Source organism: Orcinus orca, chromosome 21, assembly GCF_937001465.1.
Source record: "Orcinus orca chromosome 21, mOrcOrc1.1, whole genome shotgun sequence".
NCBI classification, from domain to species: Eukaryota; Metazoa; Chordata; class Mammalia; order Artiodactyla; family Delphinidae; genus Orcinus; species Orcinus orca.
In genome coordinates, this window is record NC_064579.1 from 18,341,671 (window position 1) to 18,359,154 (window position 17,484).

At 37.5% G+C, this 17,484-nt stretch overlaps 1 protein-coding gene across 25 annotated transcripts in view; it reads left to right on the forward strand.

Annotated features, from left to right (window-relative positions):
- PCM1 (pericentriolar material 1) overlaps window positions 1-17,484 on the forward strand; it is an 88,668-nt gene that overhangs the window by 29,485 nt on the left and 41,699 nt on the right. For 16 of the 25 annotated variants that reach the window (XM_049704137.1, XM_033400654.2, XM_033400653.2 and 13 more), the window contains 12 exons: window positions 2,909-3,110; window positions 4,048-4,221; window positions 4,752-4,909; window positions 5,248-5,486; window positions 9,667-9,821; window positions 9,966-10,095; window positions 11,109-11,249; window positions 11,774-11,964; window positions 13,318-13,518; window positions 14,540-14,759; window positions 14,849-14,994; window positions 15,517-15,704. In XM_049704137.1, coding sequence (XP_049560094.1) covers window positions 2,909-3,110; window positions 4,048-4,221; window positions 4,752-4,909; window positions 5,248-5,486; window positions 9,667-9,821; window positions 9,966-10,095; window positions 11,109-11,249; window positions 11,774-11,964; window positions 13,318-13,518; window positions 14,540-14,759; window positions 14,849-14,994; window positions 15,517-15,704 — 2,145 coding nt within the window. The remainder of the gene's footprint in view (window positions 1-2,908; window positions 3,111-4,047; window positions 4,222-4,751; window positions 4,910-5,247; window positions 5,487-9,666; window positions 9,822-9,965; window positions 10,096-11,108; window positions 11,250-11,773; window positions 11,965-13,317; window positions 13,519-14,539; window positions 14,760-14,848; window positions 14,995-15,516; window positions 15,705-17,484) is intronic. The other 9 variants (XM_033400656.2, XM_033400659.2, XM_033400660.2 and 6 more) reach the window with 1 other exon arrangement.

Here is a 17,484-nt window from a genome sequence, read left to right on the forward strand (position 1 = left end):
ATTTGGTGAATGAATAAATACATAGTTACTCAAGAAAATTATAATTTTTGTGGGGAAATAGGACTTGTATGTGAAAAGTTTTTAAGTAACAAGGCAATGTATGGTAAAGCCAAATAGATGGTAGATCTGTTCTGTAAAATTCAGAAAAGGAAAAGAATGAATTTGGGCTTGAAAAATTGGTAGGATTTTATTTTATTTTTTATAAATTTATTTATTTATTATTATTTTTGGCTGTGTTGGGTCTTCGCCGCTGCACGCGGGCTCTCCCCAGTTGCGTTGAGCAGGGGCCACCCTCCGTTGCGGTGCTCGGACCTCTCACCGCGTGGCCTCTCCCGTTGCAGAGCATGGGCTTCAGGCACGCGGGCTTCAGCAGTTGTGGTGTGCGGGCTCTAGAGCACAGGCTCTGCAGTTGTGGTGCATGGACCCAGTTGCTCCACGGCATGTGGGATCTTCCCGGACCAGGGCTCGAACCCGTGTCCCCTGCATTGGCAGGCAGACTCCCAACCACTGTGCCACCAGGGAAGCCCGGTAGGATTTTAAATAAGGGAAAAGTATAAGAGAAGGTAACTGTTAGACACTTTGACATAATAATACTGCACTTTTTCGCATATCCAAAATTTTTCCTTAAGGAAAAGCTAAACCAAATTAGTACTTTGATTTTAAAACTATGAAACAGATTTAGAAAGTATTTATACAATAAAAACCTGAGATGTGAAAAACTTATTTAGTACAGAAAGTCCCAAACACTTCCCATTTTTTAAAATACATAAATAGTTATCTCAGGTGGGACTAGGAAAGGCATATAGTCATCCTAGGTATACTAGTTAAAGAGTTATACAACTATCCCTCAGTATCCATGGGGGATTGGTTCCAGCACCCTCACCCACACCCACACCCACACCCACACCCACACCCCTACGGACACCAAAATCTGAGGCTGCTTAAGTCCGTTATCTAAAATGGCATAGTATTTGCATGTAACATAAGCATATCCTCCAGTACACTTTAAATCATCTCTGGGTTACTTACAATACTTAATACATGTGAATGCTATATAAATAGTTACCAGCATGCTGCAGATTCATGTTTTGCTTTTTGGAACTTTATGGAATTTCTTTTTTCCTGAATATTTTCTATCTGCTTTTGGTTAAATCCGCAGATACAGAACTCTTGGATATGGAGGGCTGATTGTACTAGTTATTATAGGAAAGCCAATAGTCATCTTAGTTATACTGTAGGAACTGTCTTTTCTGCTCTACAGATTACTTGCCTTTGTCTAATTCAGATTCAGTTACTAGTCCTCACTTGGCCACCTACCTTCCCAAGCCTGGTCCCTGCCTCTTACTCAGACAGTTGGTAGTAGGAGCTGTAGCATTGGGTATTGGAATCAGTAGGGTCAACCCTAACTGGTCATTATTCTTTAGCATTCCAGATGTTGTCTTAATGAAGAACAGACAGGGATAGAAACATCATCTCTGGATCCCTGTACTTCACCCTAGTTGTCTGCCACCTTCAAAGAACTGTACTGTTTCTGCCCTGAGACGTGCTCCTTCCTTTTCCCTGACTTGTGCTGCTCCTCGGCCTCCTCTAGAGTAGAAGCTAATCCCAGTGCCCATCCTCCCTAAACAGATGAACACAGCCAAGAAAAACTTAGTTGTTCCAAAGTTGTACTCAAAGGCTTGTGGTCAGTTTTATACACATAATTAAAGTAGCACTCTGTCTACTGATGACTAAAAAATCGTATATTTCTCTGGGAAACAGAGTGAAAGCAGAGCAAAAGGTAGAACAGTCAAGGAATAGAGAGAAAAGACTACTGGAAACCAGCTGTAACAGTGGATAACGTGAGCAACAAATGACGATTGTCACTGAGGAAGAGATAAATGATGATAGTTTTAAAGTGGTAGTGGACTTGCCTGGTGGTGCAGTGGTTAAGAATCTGCCTGCCAGTACAGGGGACAGGGGTTTGAGCCCTGGTCTAGGAAGATCCCACATGCCGTGGAGCAACTAAGCCCATGCACCATAACTACTGAGCCTGCACTCTAGAGCCTGTGAGCCACAACTACTGAAGCCCGCGTGCCTAGAGCTTGTGCTCCGCAGCAAGAGAAGCCACCACAATGAGAAGCCCGTGCACCTCAACGAAGAGTAACCCCCCGCTCACTGCAACTAGAGAAAGCCCACACGCAGCAACGAAGACCCAACGTAGCCAGAAATAAAGAAAAAAATAAATAAACTGGTAGGAGAGAGAGAAGCACAAAGATTCTTAGTCTTCATTTACTACCCATGAAAGCATAAGATATCTTTGTCTGATCTGTGTGGACAGAAAAGTAATTAAAATGTAGTTCAAGAGCTGTCTTAGAAGATTAATCATCATCTAATAAGAAAATTTTATTGCTGAGTAGTATTCATGGTATTATGTACCACAGTCACTTAAACAATTTTGCTTTATCTTTTGGAACAAGAAAAGTTCCATCTTGGAGACCAGATAGAATCCCTCTGGACTGGAACATTCTCAAGGACCTAATCAGCTAGGGTTGCCCTGTAAAGATTTGTAGATGGTGTGCTTGCACATCATATGCAGTGGCTCTATTTAACTTAACCTGGAACCACGTTTATCAGAGGAGTACTCTCGTTACTTTCTCAAGGTAGAATATCGTAGTTCTTGTTGGTTTCCATCTTGTCTTTCCTTATTCTTTCCTTTCTGTTTTAACTGTGTTTGGTTGAAAGACATGTTAATAAACAAGTGGCCTGGTTATATCCTTAAGTTTCACATTTTAAAGCTGCAGGATTTAAGATGTTAATGACTTTTACTTTTTATTTTTCTATGTCTGAGCCAACTATGAATGTGTTGTTTGATGCTGTATTTGTTTATTTATGGTAACTGGTCTTTTTTTTTTTTTTTTTTTGGTAGTTGTGCCTTCTTCAGCCTCCCCACAAAGGAGTGCGGATCAGAGAAGTACAACAGCAGCTCCCTCTGCTCCTGTAGGCTTAACACCAGTTGTCAATGGAGAATCCAATAGCCTCACATCATCTGTTCCTTATCCTGCTGCTTCTCTGGTTTCTCAGAATCAGAGTGAAAATGAAGGCCACCTAAATCCAACTGAAAAACTCCAGTAAAACATTTCTACAAACATTGTTTACATAGATTAGAATTGAATAATGGGGATAAATCTTGGGGGTTTTTTCTTTGTTGAAAATTCTGGAAAAACTGAGTTAATTTGATATGATAAACATTCTTAAGTGGTATGGTGGTAGAATAAGTGTGTGTGTTATATGTGCATCTTTGAGTTGTCCTAGAGAAATGTGACATTGTAGTAACATGTAATTTCTATAGCTAATGTATTCCTGTTTTCCAAATAAAGGGACTACAGTTAAAAGATTTCTGTATTCAAATGGTTTAGAGCCCAGGCTGTAGAGTCAGACAGCCCTGGAATTGTATCTCACAAGGTTGTGTGACTGTGGACAAATAGCACCCTCACTAAGCCTCTTTTTCTTCACCTGGCATAATATATTTGTTCATAAAGGTGTTTTAAGGATTAGAAAACATTGGCATAATTCCTGGGACTCAGTAAAAATTCAACAGCCTAATTATTCTTTTTGGTAAACATGTTATATAGTATGGTAACTGGTAGATCTCTATATGTTGTAGACAAATTGGGAACCTTCTGTGAATGCTCAGGAATGCCTGCATACCTGATTTGCCTAAGAGGTCCTATTTTAATGGAATATTTAGTACTTTACATTTTTGATACTTATTAAGAAACATAGGAATATTTTTGACATTGAGACTTAAGATGTTAACATCTATACCTGCTTAAAGTGAACACTTGGAAGAGGGTTTCTTATGCTTTTGTCCGTAACACAACATAAGTAAATAAGGTGATGAGATTTTGAATAACCTATACTTGAAATTACATTCATTATAGTCACATCCCCTGGATATTTGACTGGGTTTAAATTTTGTTTGTGCTGGCTGCTACTGTATGAAAATAGTGTATGCTTTATTTTGCTAAAATGGGTGTTAATATAAATGTTTTTGTTGTTTATCAGGAAGTTAAATGAAGTTCGAAAGAGGTTGAATGAGCTAAGAGAATTAGTTCATTATTATGAGCAAACATCAGATATGATGACAGATGCTGTAAATGAAAACACAAAAGAAGAAGAAACTGAAGAGTCAGAATATGATTCCGAGCATGAAAATTCTGAACCTGTTACTAACATTCGGTAAGAACTTTTTTTTAAGTTGTTTTTCTAACATATTCAGCCTAACAATACATTTAATATGAAACAAAAGAAACCTCAGTAGAGTGCCTACTGTTTGCCTTTTATTTAAGCTTTTCTCCTGTAAGTCTGCTGTTTTGGTTAGTGTACTCTTACTTGTTCTATAAAGAAAAACAAATAGGGAAGTATTGAACACAGTAGTTTAGTAAATTTGCTGTTTGTTAGATCAACTAAAAGTTAATCATAAGAAGTACGTAACTTCATTTTCCTACCTCTTTATTTTTAGGTGTAGTTTTGATTTTTTTTTGGTTGTAATTTTGATTTTTTTAGATGTTTTTCTTCTTAAATGTGTGAATAGGAGAAGTTAGTGAAAAGCAAGAGCCGTTTATTTAGAGGATGAATTTAAATGGGGAAATAGCCAATGATGTTCATAGTCTGGAATTATTTTATCAAAAGTTGTAAAACTTTGATTTTTTTTATTATTACATGTATTTTTTACCTTAAATAACTTCAAGTTGTTTTCTTTCTTTTAGAAATCCACAAGTAGCTGCCACCTGGAATGAAGTAAATAGTAATTCTAATGCACAGTGTGTTTCTAATAATAGAGATGGGAGATCAGTTAATTCTAATTGTGAAATTAACAACAGATCTGCTGCCAACATAAGGGCTCTAAACATGCCTCCTTCTTTAGGTATGATTGACTCTTCACAGATAATTTTACCATATTATTCTTGGGCAGTGGAATTCCTTTCTTTCTTTTTTTTTTTTTTTTGCGGTACGTGGGCCTCTCACTGTTGTGGCCTCTCCCATTGTGGAGCACAGGCTCTGGACGCGCAGGCTCAGCAGCCATGGCCCACGGGCCCAGCCGCTCTGCGGCATGTGGGATCTTCCCGGACCAGGGCACGAAACTGTGTCCCCTGCATTGGGAGGCGGACTCTCAACCACTGCGCCACCAGGGAAGCCCGGAATTCCTTTCTTTAGTACTCTTAAGTTTATTAAAGTATTGATTTCACTGGTACATGTTTTCAGCAGATTGTCGATACAATAGAGGACGAGAACAGGGGATTCACGTTGCACAAGGTGAAGGTGAGGAGGAGGAGGAGGAAGAAGCAGAAGATGAGGCAGTCAGTGGAGCGTCATTATCTAGTCATCGGAGCAGTCTGGTTGATGAGACGCCTGAAGATGCTGAATTTGAACAGAAGATCAGCAGACTTATGGCTGCAAAACAGAAACTTAGACAGTTACAAGATCTTGTTGCATTGGTGCAGGTAAATGCTGCTTGTATTTTAAAAAAAAAAGTGTCAAATGGACAGTCTTGTAAAATTTATGTGTTTGATAATTATGTTGGTATAAGTATACTAGTACACATTTAATGAGTTCTAACTATATACCAGGTTTAAATGCTTAGCACTTTACATGCCATATTATCAGAGATAAGCAAACTTTTTCTAAGGGTGACTTAGTAAATATTTTAGGCTTTGTGGGCTATACAGTTTCTGTCACAACTACTCAGTGCAAAAGCAGTGATAGACAGTATGCAAACAGATGAGCATGGCTGTGTACCAGTATAACTATTATAAAAACAGGTTTGTTTGTTTTTTTGCTGGAGACCCCAGTTCTATATCACATAGAACTTGGTAACATCTCAGTGAGACAGATACACAGATTAAAGGTGTTAGTTGACCAGAGTTATACCATTGTCAGAGCCAGAGTTGAGACTGACATTCTGGCTGAGATCTTAACTCACTTGATGTAGAAGAAAAACCATATTGTCTTATTCAGTAAGGCCAAACAAGTAAAGTTGGAACTATTAGTTGTAAATTTTAAAAAGCCATTTGAATGTATGAACGTGAAATTATGTAACAATTCACACTTGTATATTGACTGATGTGGTCCAGAGGCTTTTTGCAGTTTATTAGACTAGGTATAAAACTTTCTAAGAATGATTGAACTTTTTAAAATCATTCCTTTTCATCTGTTTATATATATATATATATATTCTTAGTAACATAATCACTATAAAAATATCTTTAAGAGAGACTTCCTAAAGTATTGAAATTTATATGATTTTTGGAAGCCAAAAAACTTCTGGTAAAATTAATGAGTGATTTGTCTTCATTTAGGTTTGCTTAGCTTGTGTTAGGTTGAAAAAAATGAAGTATAGAACATTAAAATTAACCACACTAATGTATAGAAAAACAATTTTTTTGTGAATGAAAAAAATTAAATTGTTATTCACAACTTCTTTTGGAATGCTACTTATTTTGAGTAACTCAAGTGAAAGATGAATGTGCTCCCATTTTTAAATAAAGGAAACACTACTAGTAAATTCCCTTTGAGCCTTCATTCATAATCCCATTCTCCTTCACAGATGCTACTGTGCATATGTTTTTTATATATATATATATATATATATAGTAAATACAGTTCTTTTTTAGCTGCAATATACTTTTCTGTACTATCAGTGGACCTTAGTTTAGTTAATCTAACATCCTATTGATGTTTACTTTTGTTGTTTCCAGTTTTTCACTATTTAGAAACAACAATCCAATGAACATTCTTTCACAAGCTTTGTGATGCATTTGTGTTTTTCAAGAGCAGATATGAGGAAGTGGAATTGCTTTGTCAGAGTTTATGCACATTTTTTTTTTTTTTTTTTGCGGTACGTGGGCCTCTCACTGCTGTGGCCACTCCCGCTGCGGAGCACAGGCTCTGGACGCGCAGGCTCAGCGGCCATGGCTCATTGGCCCAGCCGCTCCATGGCATGTGGGATCTTCCCGGACCGGGGCACGAACCCGTGTCCCCTGCATCGGCAGGCGGACTCTCAATCACTGCACCACCAGGGAAGCCCTGCACATTTTAAATTTAATGGACACTGCTTAATTGCTCTCCAGAATGACTGTATTAATTGATATCTAAGCAGTGGTGGATGGATCCATTTCCTTATACCCTTGATTACGTTTTATTTTATTGAGATACCATATAGCTTGTTTAACCATTACTGGAATTGGCTTTTGGCTTTTTCTAAGGTTTTCCTATTGTAAGAAGGGGTGTTGAAGGGAAGAAGGAGCATAAACACATGTATACAAACAAACACATACAGGTTTATGTACACATGTATATATTTTTGCTTATATATTCAAAGTATATCTGTAGACAGATACATAAACTGGTAACACTGGTTACCTATGGAGAATGGAATTGGGGAAAGGGATAGAAAGGAGATTTTTCTAAACATCTTTTTTACTATTTGAACTTTGATCGTATGACAGTAGTACCATTTGAAAAAATTAAGACAGCTTCTAAAGCAAATAATAATATAGGTTGTGCTATCTTGAACATCATTGTACTTGCTAATTACTTTCTCATTTTTTCTTTATGACTCCTCTCCTCAGATGTATTGCCCGAGTGGGAATAATAGATCAGAAATGATGAATAACTTGGTGGCTTATAGATGAATCAGCTTAATTTCAGGCTTATGTTGAATGCAGCTCTTTTGCTTTAGTGAGTGTTCTAAGACCTGAAATAACATGTATGAAAAATGAGAAAACTGCAATACAGAGGGATTAAGGGTCCTCATTCTGAGGGCTATTTAAAAAAAAATGATCCAAACTCCCCAAGTTTTTATATGTTTAAGATTGATACATTTTACTTATTTTATTAAGGGTAGTCTTCTTTTGCTTGTGCCCTTACTTGTATCCTTTCCCAAGAGACTCAGGAGAAGGTTTAAACAGTTATATAGTTATCATGATTGTATAAAACTATTATTACTCTTCTTGATTAGATTAGCTTAGACAATTTATATGGCCCTTATATGGTTCCTTAGTCTGTGATGCAGCATGTGTTGAAACAATAATTCTTTAGTCAGTTACTTTTAGCTTCGGAGTTTATATCATTTCAGTTCAGACACTCTCATGTGACAATCTGAAACTTTATGTAGTTTTTTTTTTTTCATACTTTGGTTTTTCCACTTTTTTATTGTGGGAAAATGCCTCATGATCCAGCTTCTCTGTTTTTGAGTCCCAACTCAGTTTCTTTTTAATCTTACCATTTTAGTAATAAATCAGGTTAGCTTTTAGATTGATGAGAAGACCAGAATAACACCATGTCTATAAGCTTAAAATCGATTAGACAGTTTTACAATCAAAGTTAGCTTTAACTCTCTATTTCCAAAGGTTAAAGTTTCAGTTGATTTCTGCAGAGAAAGCATGAGTAAATATTAATTTTTTTTTTTTTTTTTTGGGCGGTACATGGGCCTGTCACTGTTGTGGCTTCTCCCGTTGTGGAGCACAGGCTCCGGACGCGCAGGCTCAGCGGCCATGGCTCACGGGCCTAGCCGCTCCGCGGCATGTGGGATCTCCCGGACCGGGGCACGAACCCGTGTCCCCTGCATCGGCAGGTGGACTCTCAACCGCTGCGCCACCAGGGAAGCCCAATATTAAATGTTTTTAAGAAAATGTCATAGGTTACCTCCAATCCTCCATTTTTTTTTAATAAGATTTTTAAAAAATAAATTTATATATTTTTGGCTGCGTCGGGTCGTCGTTGCTTCATGCAGGATTTTTCCAGTCGTGGTGAACGGGGGCTACTCTTCATTGCAGTGCGCTGGCTTCTCATCGTGGTGGCTTCTCTTGTTGTAGAGCACGGGCTTTAGGTGCGCGGGCTTCAGTAGTTGTGGCATGCGGGCTCAGTAATTGTGGCTCACGGGCTCTAGAGCGCAGGCTCAGTAGTTTGGGTGCATGGGCTTAGTTGCTCCGTGGCATGTGGGATCTTCCCGGACCAGGGGTTGAACCCGTGTCCCCTGCATTGGCAGACGGATTCTTAACCAGTGCGCTGCCAGCCCAGTCCTCCATTTTAATAAGCACATTGATTTCAACAGAAGATACGTATCTACTGTTAGGAAGATATGAACTTTTGTTGTTTTTCCAGTAGTTACAGATTTGAGGTGGTACATTCTCATTCGTTTTTGTATTGTGAGCCATTGGTACTTGTTTGGCAAACTAAAGACCAAAGTGAGGAAATGGAAAGCTTTTTAAGTGAACAAGTGGTAATAGACATTGGTTGTTAAATTGTTAATGTAAAAGTCATATCTGAAGAAAAAATATCTAATATCAAGAGTTCCAAGCTCCAATGATATATTTTGTATCTTTTTCATATTCTCTAGAAAGCTCTTCTTTGATTTTAGAATCTGGTCAAGGAAAGAAAAGGCAAACTAGTACTTGCCATTGCTGGGTAATTGGCAACTCAAATTATTAATGTACTGTTTTGAGTTTTAGTACTTTATTTCCTGCCATTGGTAGAGGATGAATTTCATTGCTCAAAATCATATGCTTTCCCTACTGCTTTAAATTTTATGTTAATTTTACAACCTAGTTCTATTTACTAAGGTATGAATTGGATAATGTCTTTAGATATCAAGATTGTTTTAATATAATGATGCTGTTTTAGGATGATGATACAGCAGATCAAGGAGTTATCTCTGCCAATACCTCAAATTTGGATGATTTCTACCCAGCAGAAGAAGACACCAAACAAAATGCAAATAACACTAGAGGAAATACCAATAAAACACAGAAAGATGCTGGAGTAAATGAAAAGGCAAGGTATGTTAAGCTTCTGGCTTTCAGGTCATAAAAATTTAGTGCCTATTAGAGAGAAGGTACTCCGCTAGGTACTGTATTACATCGTGCTTAATGCTATTATCAGATTTACTGGAGTCCACAAATATAATGTCAATTTAATTATAGAGAGAAATTTTATGAGGCTAAACTACAGCAGCAACAGAGAGAGCTCAAACAATTGCAGGAAGAAAGAAAGAAACTGATTGAGATTCAAGAGAAAATTCAAGCATTGCAAAAGGCATGTCCTGACCTACAGGTAATTAGGAAATTTCTTTCTTTCTGTTTGTCTGAAGAAAGATATTTAAAATCTTAATGTCAACTGAAAGTACTCTTTGTCTTTTTTTAGTGCTAATTTGATAGATTTATATCTTAATTTTATGATTAATGTAATGGATGGACAAATGAAATGTGTTAAGGATGTACATTTATACTGTGAAAGGTAGCACATAGGAATTGACTCTAATTATTCCCATTCGTTCACTTGTTGGGCCGTCTGGCTGTGGATTCAGAACATGAGTATTTATAAGTATGTATTATATTAAAATATTCTGGTTTGAACTTGGCAGTTAAGGGACTAACATTTCCATTTTTTACTGGCCTAAAATTACATAATAAAGCTGTTAAGCCATCATGAGTTTTTTAGGGAAATTAAAATATTGTTTTTGTAGTTTGAATATTAAATGTATATATGCTTATTAAATAGTACCCTATGCATGGGTTTTTGAGTTGAACAGAGAATGTGCAGTCTTTGACCATGTCAGGTAATCAGGAGGAGGGTTAATATGGGAGGGGAATATCAATTCTTTTTTGAGATTTTTCCTACACTTTATTGGTTAGCTCTATTCTTCAGTCAGGTTTTGTTTTCAAAGAAAGGGAAACATATCAAGTGATATTTCTAATATAACTTTATTTTCTAGACACTTACCTTTTCTACTTTATCTAATCCTTTTTTTCTCGTTCCCAATCTAACTAATGTGCAGAGGAATATATGTCGGAGTTGGGTTGAGTATGTGAAATTTTCCACAGTAACATTTTATCCGTCATGTCTCTGTTGTTTCGGAGGGTTGGTTACTACTGTTCAACTTTAGTGTGTGTTTTCATCTTTGTTTGCTTATGTCAGATTTTCTTTAGATCATGATGGCAATTGAAATCTGGTGGTAATAAATTAAATATGATACTAGAGTCCTAGAGAAGCAGTGAAATAATTGTTTTTACGAAATTAACATATAATTGCTTTAATTCCTCATAATAGTTTTAATTCTTTTTTAGCTGTCAGCCACTAGTGTGGGTAATTGTCCCACAAAAAAATATATGCCAGCTGTTACTTCAACCCCAACTGTTAATGAAAATGAAGCCAGTACAAGCAGATCTGCTTTTGAACCTGATGATCCTTCAGTGGTAGATAATGAGGTATGTTGTACCTTGTTCCTGAGTCTTAAGGAAGAAAACTGAATATCTGTGAAACATGTTTTTAAATGTAGCCTATTATGTGTCTTTTAGTTGTGGGAAGAAATAATTTTTTCCAAAAAGTAATTAAGTTTGTATATTTTCAAAATAGCCTTGCCCTTTATTAGCAAATATTTGGCAGAATTATATGTAAGGGTTAGTTATAGTAAATAGTAATCATTTCAATTAGAAAAACCTGTCCTTTGGCATTTTATTTATATGGGATTTATAGAAAACATTGTAACTTTCTTCTAATAGTTGATAAAGTATACTTGGGTGCTACCTGTTTTCATAAAGAATTAATGATTGCCTAATTTTTTCTTATTACTAAAGTATCATTTTGACCTTCTTGGGTGTCTCAGTGTAAAAAGGATAGAGTGAGAATAGAAATATTTGTTGGTATTGACAATAGTATTAGGCTGTTTTTCTTTAAGGCTAAAACAAGTCCCGATATTTACACCAAGTTGACTTAATTTTTAAAATAACAGTTGTGGTCAGAAATGCGAAGACACGAAATGTTAAGGGAAGAGCTGCGACAGAGAAGAAAGCAGCTTGAAGCTTTGATGGCTGAACATCAGAGGAGGCAAGGTCTGGCTGAAACTACATCTCCAGTGGCTGTTTCACTGAGAAGTGATGGGTCTGAGAACCTGTGTACGCCTCAACAGAGTAGAACAGAAAAGTAAGAGAGCTGTTTAAATCATTTTTTAAAATATCACCTATTTACGGCCTATAGGATAGGCAGCCTCATTTCCCCTCTGCATCATAGCACAAATCTGCTGTTGCAGTGAGACTTGTGTTTTAAGCATCACCTTTGTGACTCAGTTTGACTAAATCCAGCTACTTTCTGTTCTAACTTCTCACAGCATCACCTTTCTCTCTTTTTAAAAAATTTACAAAAATTACCAAGATGCTTGCTCAAACGGTGATACAGATTTTCTTGAGTATATAAGCCTTATTTTCTTAGTTAAGTTTCAAGTTTATAAAAAGAAAATACTTGATACTTCGTAGTGCTTTCCTATCAGGCCAGAAATAAGTGGGGTTTTTTTAACTTAAATTGAGTGTCTGCTATTTGTAAATTTCCTAAGAATTTGAAAACATTTTATTGTATAAAACATTCAGTTTTTAGGATTTATGTTTGAAATTTCCATATTTAGAATATTTCTAAAAGAATTGGTCATCTATAAGATCAGTTAATTACTTATCTTTATAGTAGTATTCAGATCTAAAATTTTGAAATCCAAATTTGTTATGACCTAATTTTTTGGTATCAGATGGCATTTCTGCAACATTGCACTAAACCTTACTCTCTTTCGTACTCATAAAAGAACTATTCCTGTTCTTGGAGTGCCAATATGAATTTTATTGATCAAACTATATCTTCAATATTTTATTGTGTTCTGTGTACCACACATCTATACTTTAAAAAAGTTCTTTATATTGTTTTGTTAAACATCTAGGTTTGAGAACCATGGGTCTAGAATTGTGCTTTCCAGTACGGCAGCCACTAAATATAGGTGGCTATTTAAAGTTAAATAAAATTAAAAATTCATTTTCTCTGTCACACCAGCCACATTTTAGGTGCTCATTAGTCATGTGTATTTAATGGCTACTCTATTGGACAGCACAGATATGGATTATTACTACTATTGCAGAAAGTTCTACTGGATAACTCTAATCTAGAAAACTGTGACTCAAGGAAAAGTTGAAAGTTGAGAGGGATTTAGTTTAGGAATAAGTTCCAGGGGATATGATTACTAGTTTAATTTATACGAAGAATTGTTTTCTGGAAGGTAGCGTAAACAGATTATAACAGCAGTTGGAGAGTACCACCCATCTCATAGTTACTATGACTAAATGAAATTTTATATACACACATATGCATATACATATATATATACATACACTTTTTTTGGTGCAGTGATATATATATATATATATATATTTTTTGGTACAGTGTCTGGTACATAATAGGCGGTAAAGTATTTAGCTCATCTCCAGAATGATCTCATGTGTTTTGTCTCTTAATCTCTAGAACAATGGCAACTTGGGGAGGTTCTACCCAGTGTGCACTAGATGAAGAAGGAGATGAAGATGGTTACCTTTCTGAAGCAGTTCGGACAGATGAAGACGAGGAGGAGGAGGAGCAAGACGCCGGCTCCCATGATAGCTTTTCCGTGTGTCCTCCTAGCAGCGCAAATCATAACTCCTATCATGTAAAGGAAACTAAAAATAGGTTAGCTTTTCCGTGTGTCCTCCTAGCAGCGCAAATCATAACTCCTATAATGTAAAGGAAACTAAAAATAGGTTAGCTTTTCCGTGTGTCCTCCTAGCCATGCAAATCATAACTCCTATAATGTAAAGGAAACTAAAAATAGGTTAGTTTTGCTGTTTTAATTTTTTGCTTGATTTTAAGAGTCTCAGGTCTTTCTGACTCCAAGCAGTTCTTCAGTTCTCTGAACCAACTGTGTGTCCTACAATGTAATTTAATTCCACCACTAACTACTTGGAGTCAGGGCAGAGCCCATAGGTTAAGAGGCTCAGTCCCACAGGAGTGCCTCACTTTATTTTTTTGCGGTACGCGGGCCTCTCACTGTTGTGGCCTCTCCCGTTGTGGAGCACAGGCTCTGGACGCGCAGGCTCAGTGGCCATGGCTCACGGGCCCAGCCGCTCTGCGGCATGTGGGATCTCCCCGGATCGGGGCATGAACCGTGTCCCCTGCATCGGCAGGCGGACTCTCAACCACTGCGCCACCAGGGAAGCCCTCCCTATTTTTAATATTTATTTATTTGGTTGCACTGGGTCTTAATTGCGGCAGGTGGGCTCCTTAGTTGCAGCTCGCCAGCTCCTTAGTTGCGGTACGTGGGCCCCTTAGTTGTGGCATGTGAACTCTTAGTTGCTGCATGCATGTGGGACCTAGTTCCCTGACCAGCGATCGAACCAGGCCCCCTGCATTGGGAGTGTGGAGTCTTAACCACTGTGCCACCAGGGAAGTCCCATAACTGTTTTCATTTTGAAGAATACAGAATTATATAGACACTTCTCGGTAAAACATAAATGAAAAAAGATTCTAAAGGAATGAAAAATGATAGTGTACAAGACTAGAAATCCAGAATTCTTCTCATTCTATTTTCCATACATTTTAAGTCCTGTGAAGAGAATACAGGTGTATGGACCCAGGGTATCAAGGTTTATTGCCAGATTTTAAAAACCAAATAATTACATAAGATGACCTAATGCTTTAAATCTTGTGTTAGGTGGAAGAACAATCGCCCTTTTTCAGCAGATGGAAATTATCGTCCTTTAGCCAGGACAAGACAACAGAATATCAGCATGCAGCGTCAGGAAAACCTTCGCTGGGTGTCAGAACTCTCTTATGTAGAAGAGAAAGAACAGTGGCAAGAACAAATCAATCAGCTAAAGAAACAACTTGATTTCAGTGTCAATATTTGTCAGACTTTGATGCAAGACCAGCAGGTAAAGTAGAATTTTTTTATCTTGTTTTTGAAGCAGTACACGTTTTTCTCATGTCATCGGCAACTATTCTGAAAATTTTCTTTCCACAGACTCTGTCTTGTCTGCTACAAACTCTTCTCACGGGCCCTTACAGTGTTATGCCCAGCAATGTTGCATCTCCTCAAGTACACCTTATAATGCACCAGTTGAACCAGTGCTATACCCAGCTAACATGGCAACAGAATAATGTACAAAGGTAATCTGTTTCTTAGAAGTAGTGAGAGTGTATAGTAAGTGCTAAAACTGAGCAAGAGTTTTACAGTTACCTTCTGGGAGAAAAGGGCCTGAACCAAATATCATTTTTGAATAGTCTGACACTTGGGAATTTTATAAGCAGAGATATTGCTCAATGTTCCTTTTTAATACCGTAGATCTGACTTTAAAAAAAAATTTTATAGTACTCAACTTTACACTTAACCTTAGGTAGGTTGTATGGTGTGTAAATCATACCTCAGTAAAGCTGTAAACAATATAAACAGTGAGTGTTGTAATTATGCCTACTATCTGTTAGAAGTGCTAATAAGCACAGTTCTTGTTGCAAAGGCGAAGTTACTGAACTAAGCATGCAGGACAAGCAGATATTTGTTGTAAACATCAGAGCAGTCAGTTTGTTCCACATACTGTTGAATCATGTCTTACATATATTCTTTCTGGATGTACTTTACATAGATGGTAATACAACTGATCTTTAAATTACTGACTCCTTAAATTTTTACAGGTTGAAGCAAATGCTAAATGAACTTATGCGCCAACAAAATCATCCAGAAAAACCTGGAAGCAAGGAAAGAGTCAGTAGTGCATCACACCCTCCTTCTCCCAGTTTATTTTGTCCTTTCAGCTTTCCAGCACAGCCTGTAAATCTGTTCAACCTACCGGGGTTTACTAATTTTTCATCATTTGCACCAGGTAAGTGGCTGAAAACTTAAATGAAAAAACTTAAATGAAAATAAATAAATGCAGAGTGTTTGAGAATAACATTTGTCTGTTGCATGGATTTTTATCAGTCCCTTTTGGAGTGGTAGGAAATGTTGGCAAAGAAAGTTATAAACTCTTTTCTACATTGATTCTTTATAGTGAACTCTTAAACTGAATGTGGTTGCTAATGAAATTAAGTAAATTATGAATGATTGCTTAGTCTTTTACCTTTGAATTATTCAACAAGTATTTATCAAGGAGAAAGGGAATTAACCTGTCTACTGGCTGCTGTACATCAGGCACTGTGTAAAATATTAGGAAAGAAGAGGTGAATAAGGCAACGCTCTTGTAGAGGAGCTTTGTGTCTTGGTAGGGAGATATATACCACTAGAGTAAAGGTGTTTGGCTTAGGCTTATATTTACTTTTACTTAGTTTAGGCTTTTATTCAAACTTTTTCTGTACCTGTCATGTGCCAGGCACTATATAAATGACTGGGAGTCAAAGATGTAAGCCTGATGCTTTAAGGAATTTAGAGTCTAGCGAAGAAGCTAAGAATGTTAATAAATGCTTAGTGCTTTGCCATAGGTGCTGTAGCAGTGGTGCAGATGAGGTGAATGACCTGCTTTTCCTTGGGGCAAGAGATTATCAGCAAATCCCTTTTTTCCTAGAGAAAGTGATACTAAAGCTAAAGAATGAATATAATTTTTTTCCAGGGAGATTAGAAGGGAAAGGACTTTCTGATTAATGGAACCACTTAGAGTTACAAAGCAGTGGAACAGTATATTACTTAGGGAATTTAGAGGTCATGAAGTATGGCTAGTGTTTAGGGCCATGACAGGGGAGTAGTAGTTGATGTGGCTGGTGAGCAGTGGAGGCCTTTGTGCTGTGCAAAGAAGCTTAGACTTTCTGCTGCTTACTAGAGGGGCCATTGGAGGATTTTGAGCAGAGGAATAGCATGAGGTTTATATTTTAAAAAGATTACACTAGTGATAGTGTTGATTGAGATTGGAGGGAAGGTGCTAAGGGTATAGATGGTGACTGGAAGGCAATTGCAGTAATAGCAGGGAAGGAATGACAGCTTGACCTAAGGCATCGGCAGTAGCGGTAAAGAAAAAGGAGTAATTTTAAAGACATTCTGGAGGTAGAATGATCAGTTAGGTGAGGTGAGTCATGAAGGGAGAGGAGTTGAAGGTGTTTGCCAGAGAATATAGGAAGAGGAAAAGGGTTGGGAGGGCTTTGTGAATATAAATATCCACAGATACAGCGTATTTTCTTAACAGGATTATAAAAGCAATGGCCGTTAAACAATTTAACAAGGTTTTTAGTTCTTAGGTGTGGATTAATATTGGCAGCAGACTTTTAAAAAAATTAATTAATTTATTGCCTGTATTGGGTCTTCGTTGCAGCTTGCAGGCTTTCTCTAGTTGCGGCGAGCGGGGGCTACTCTTTGTTGCAGTGCGCAGGCTTCTCATTGTCGTGGCTTCTCTTGTGGTGCAGCACAGGCTCTAGGCATGCAGGCTTCAGTACTTTTGGCACACGGGCTCAGTAGTTGTGGCTCATGGGCTCTAGAGCACAGACTCAGTAGTTGCAGCACACGGGCTTAGTTGCTCCGCGGCATGTGGGATCTTCTCAGACCAGGGCTCGAACCTGTGTCCCCTGCATTGGCAGGCGGATTCTTAACCACTGTGCCTCCAGGGAAGTCCCAGCAGGCATTGTTTGAATAGGCATTTAAGAAACAAATAATGTAAGAAATTGCACATGCAGTTCCTT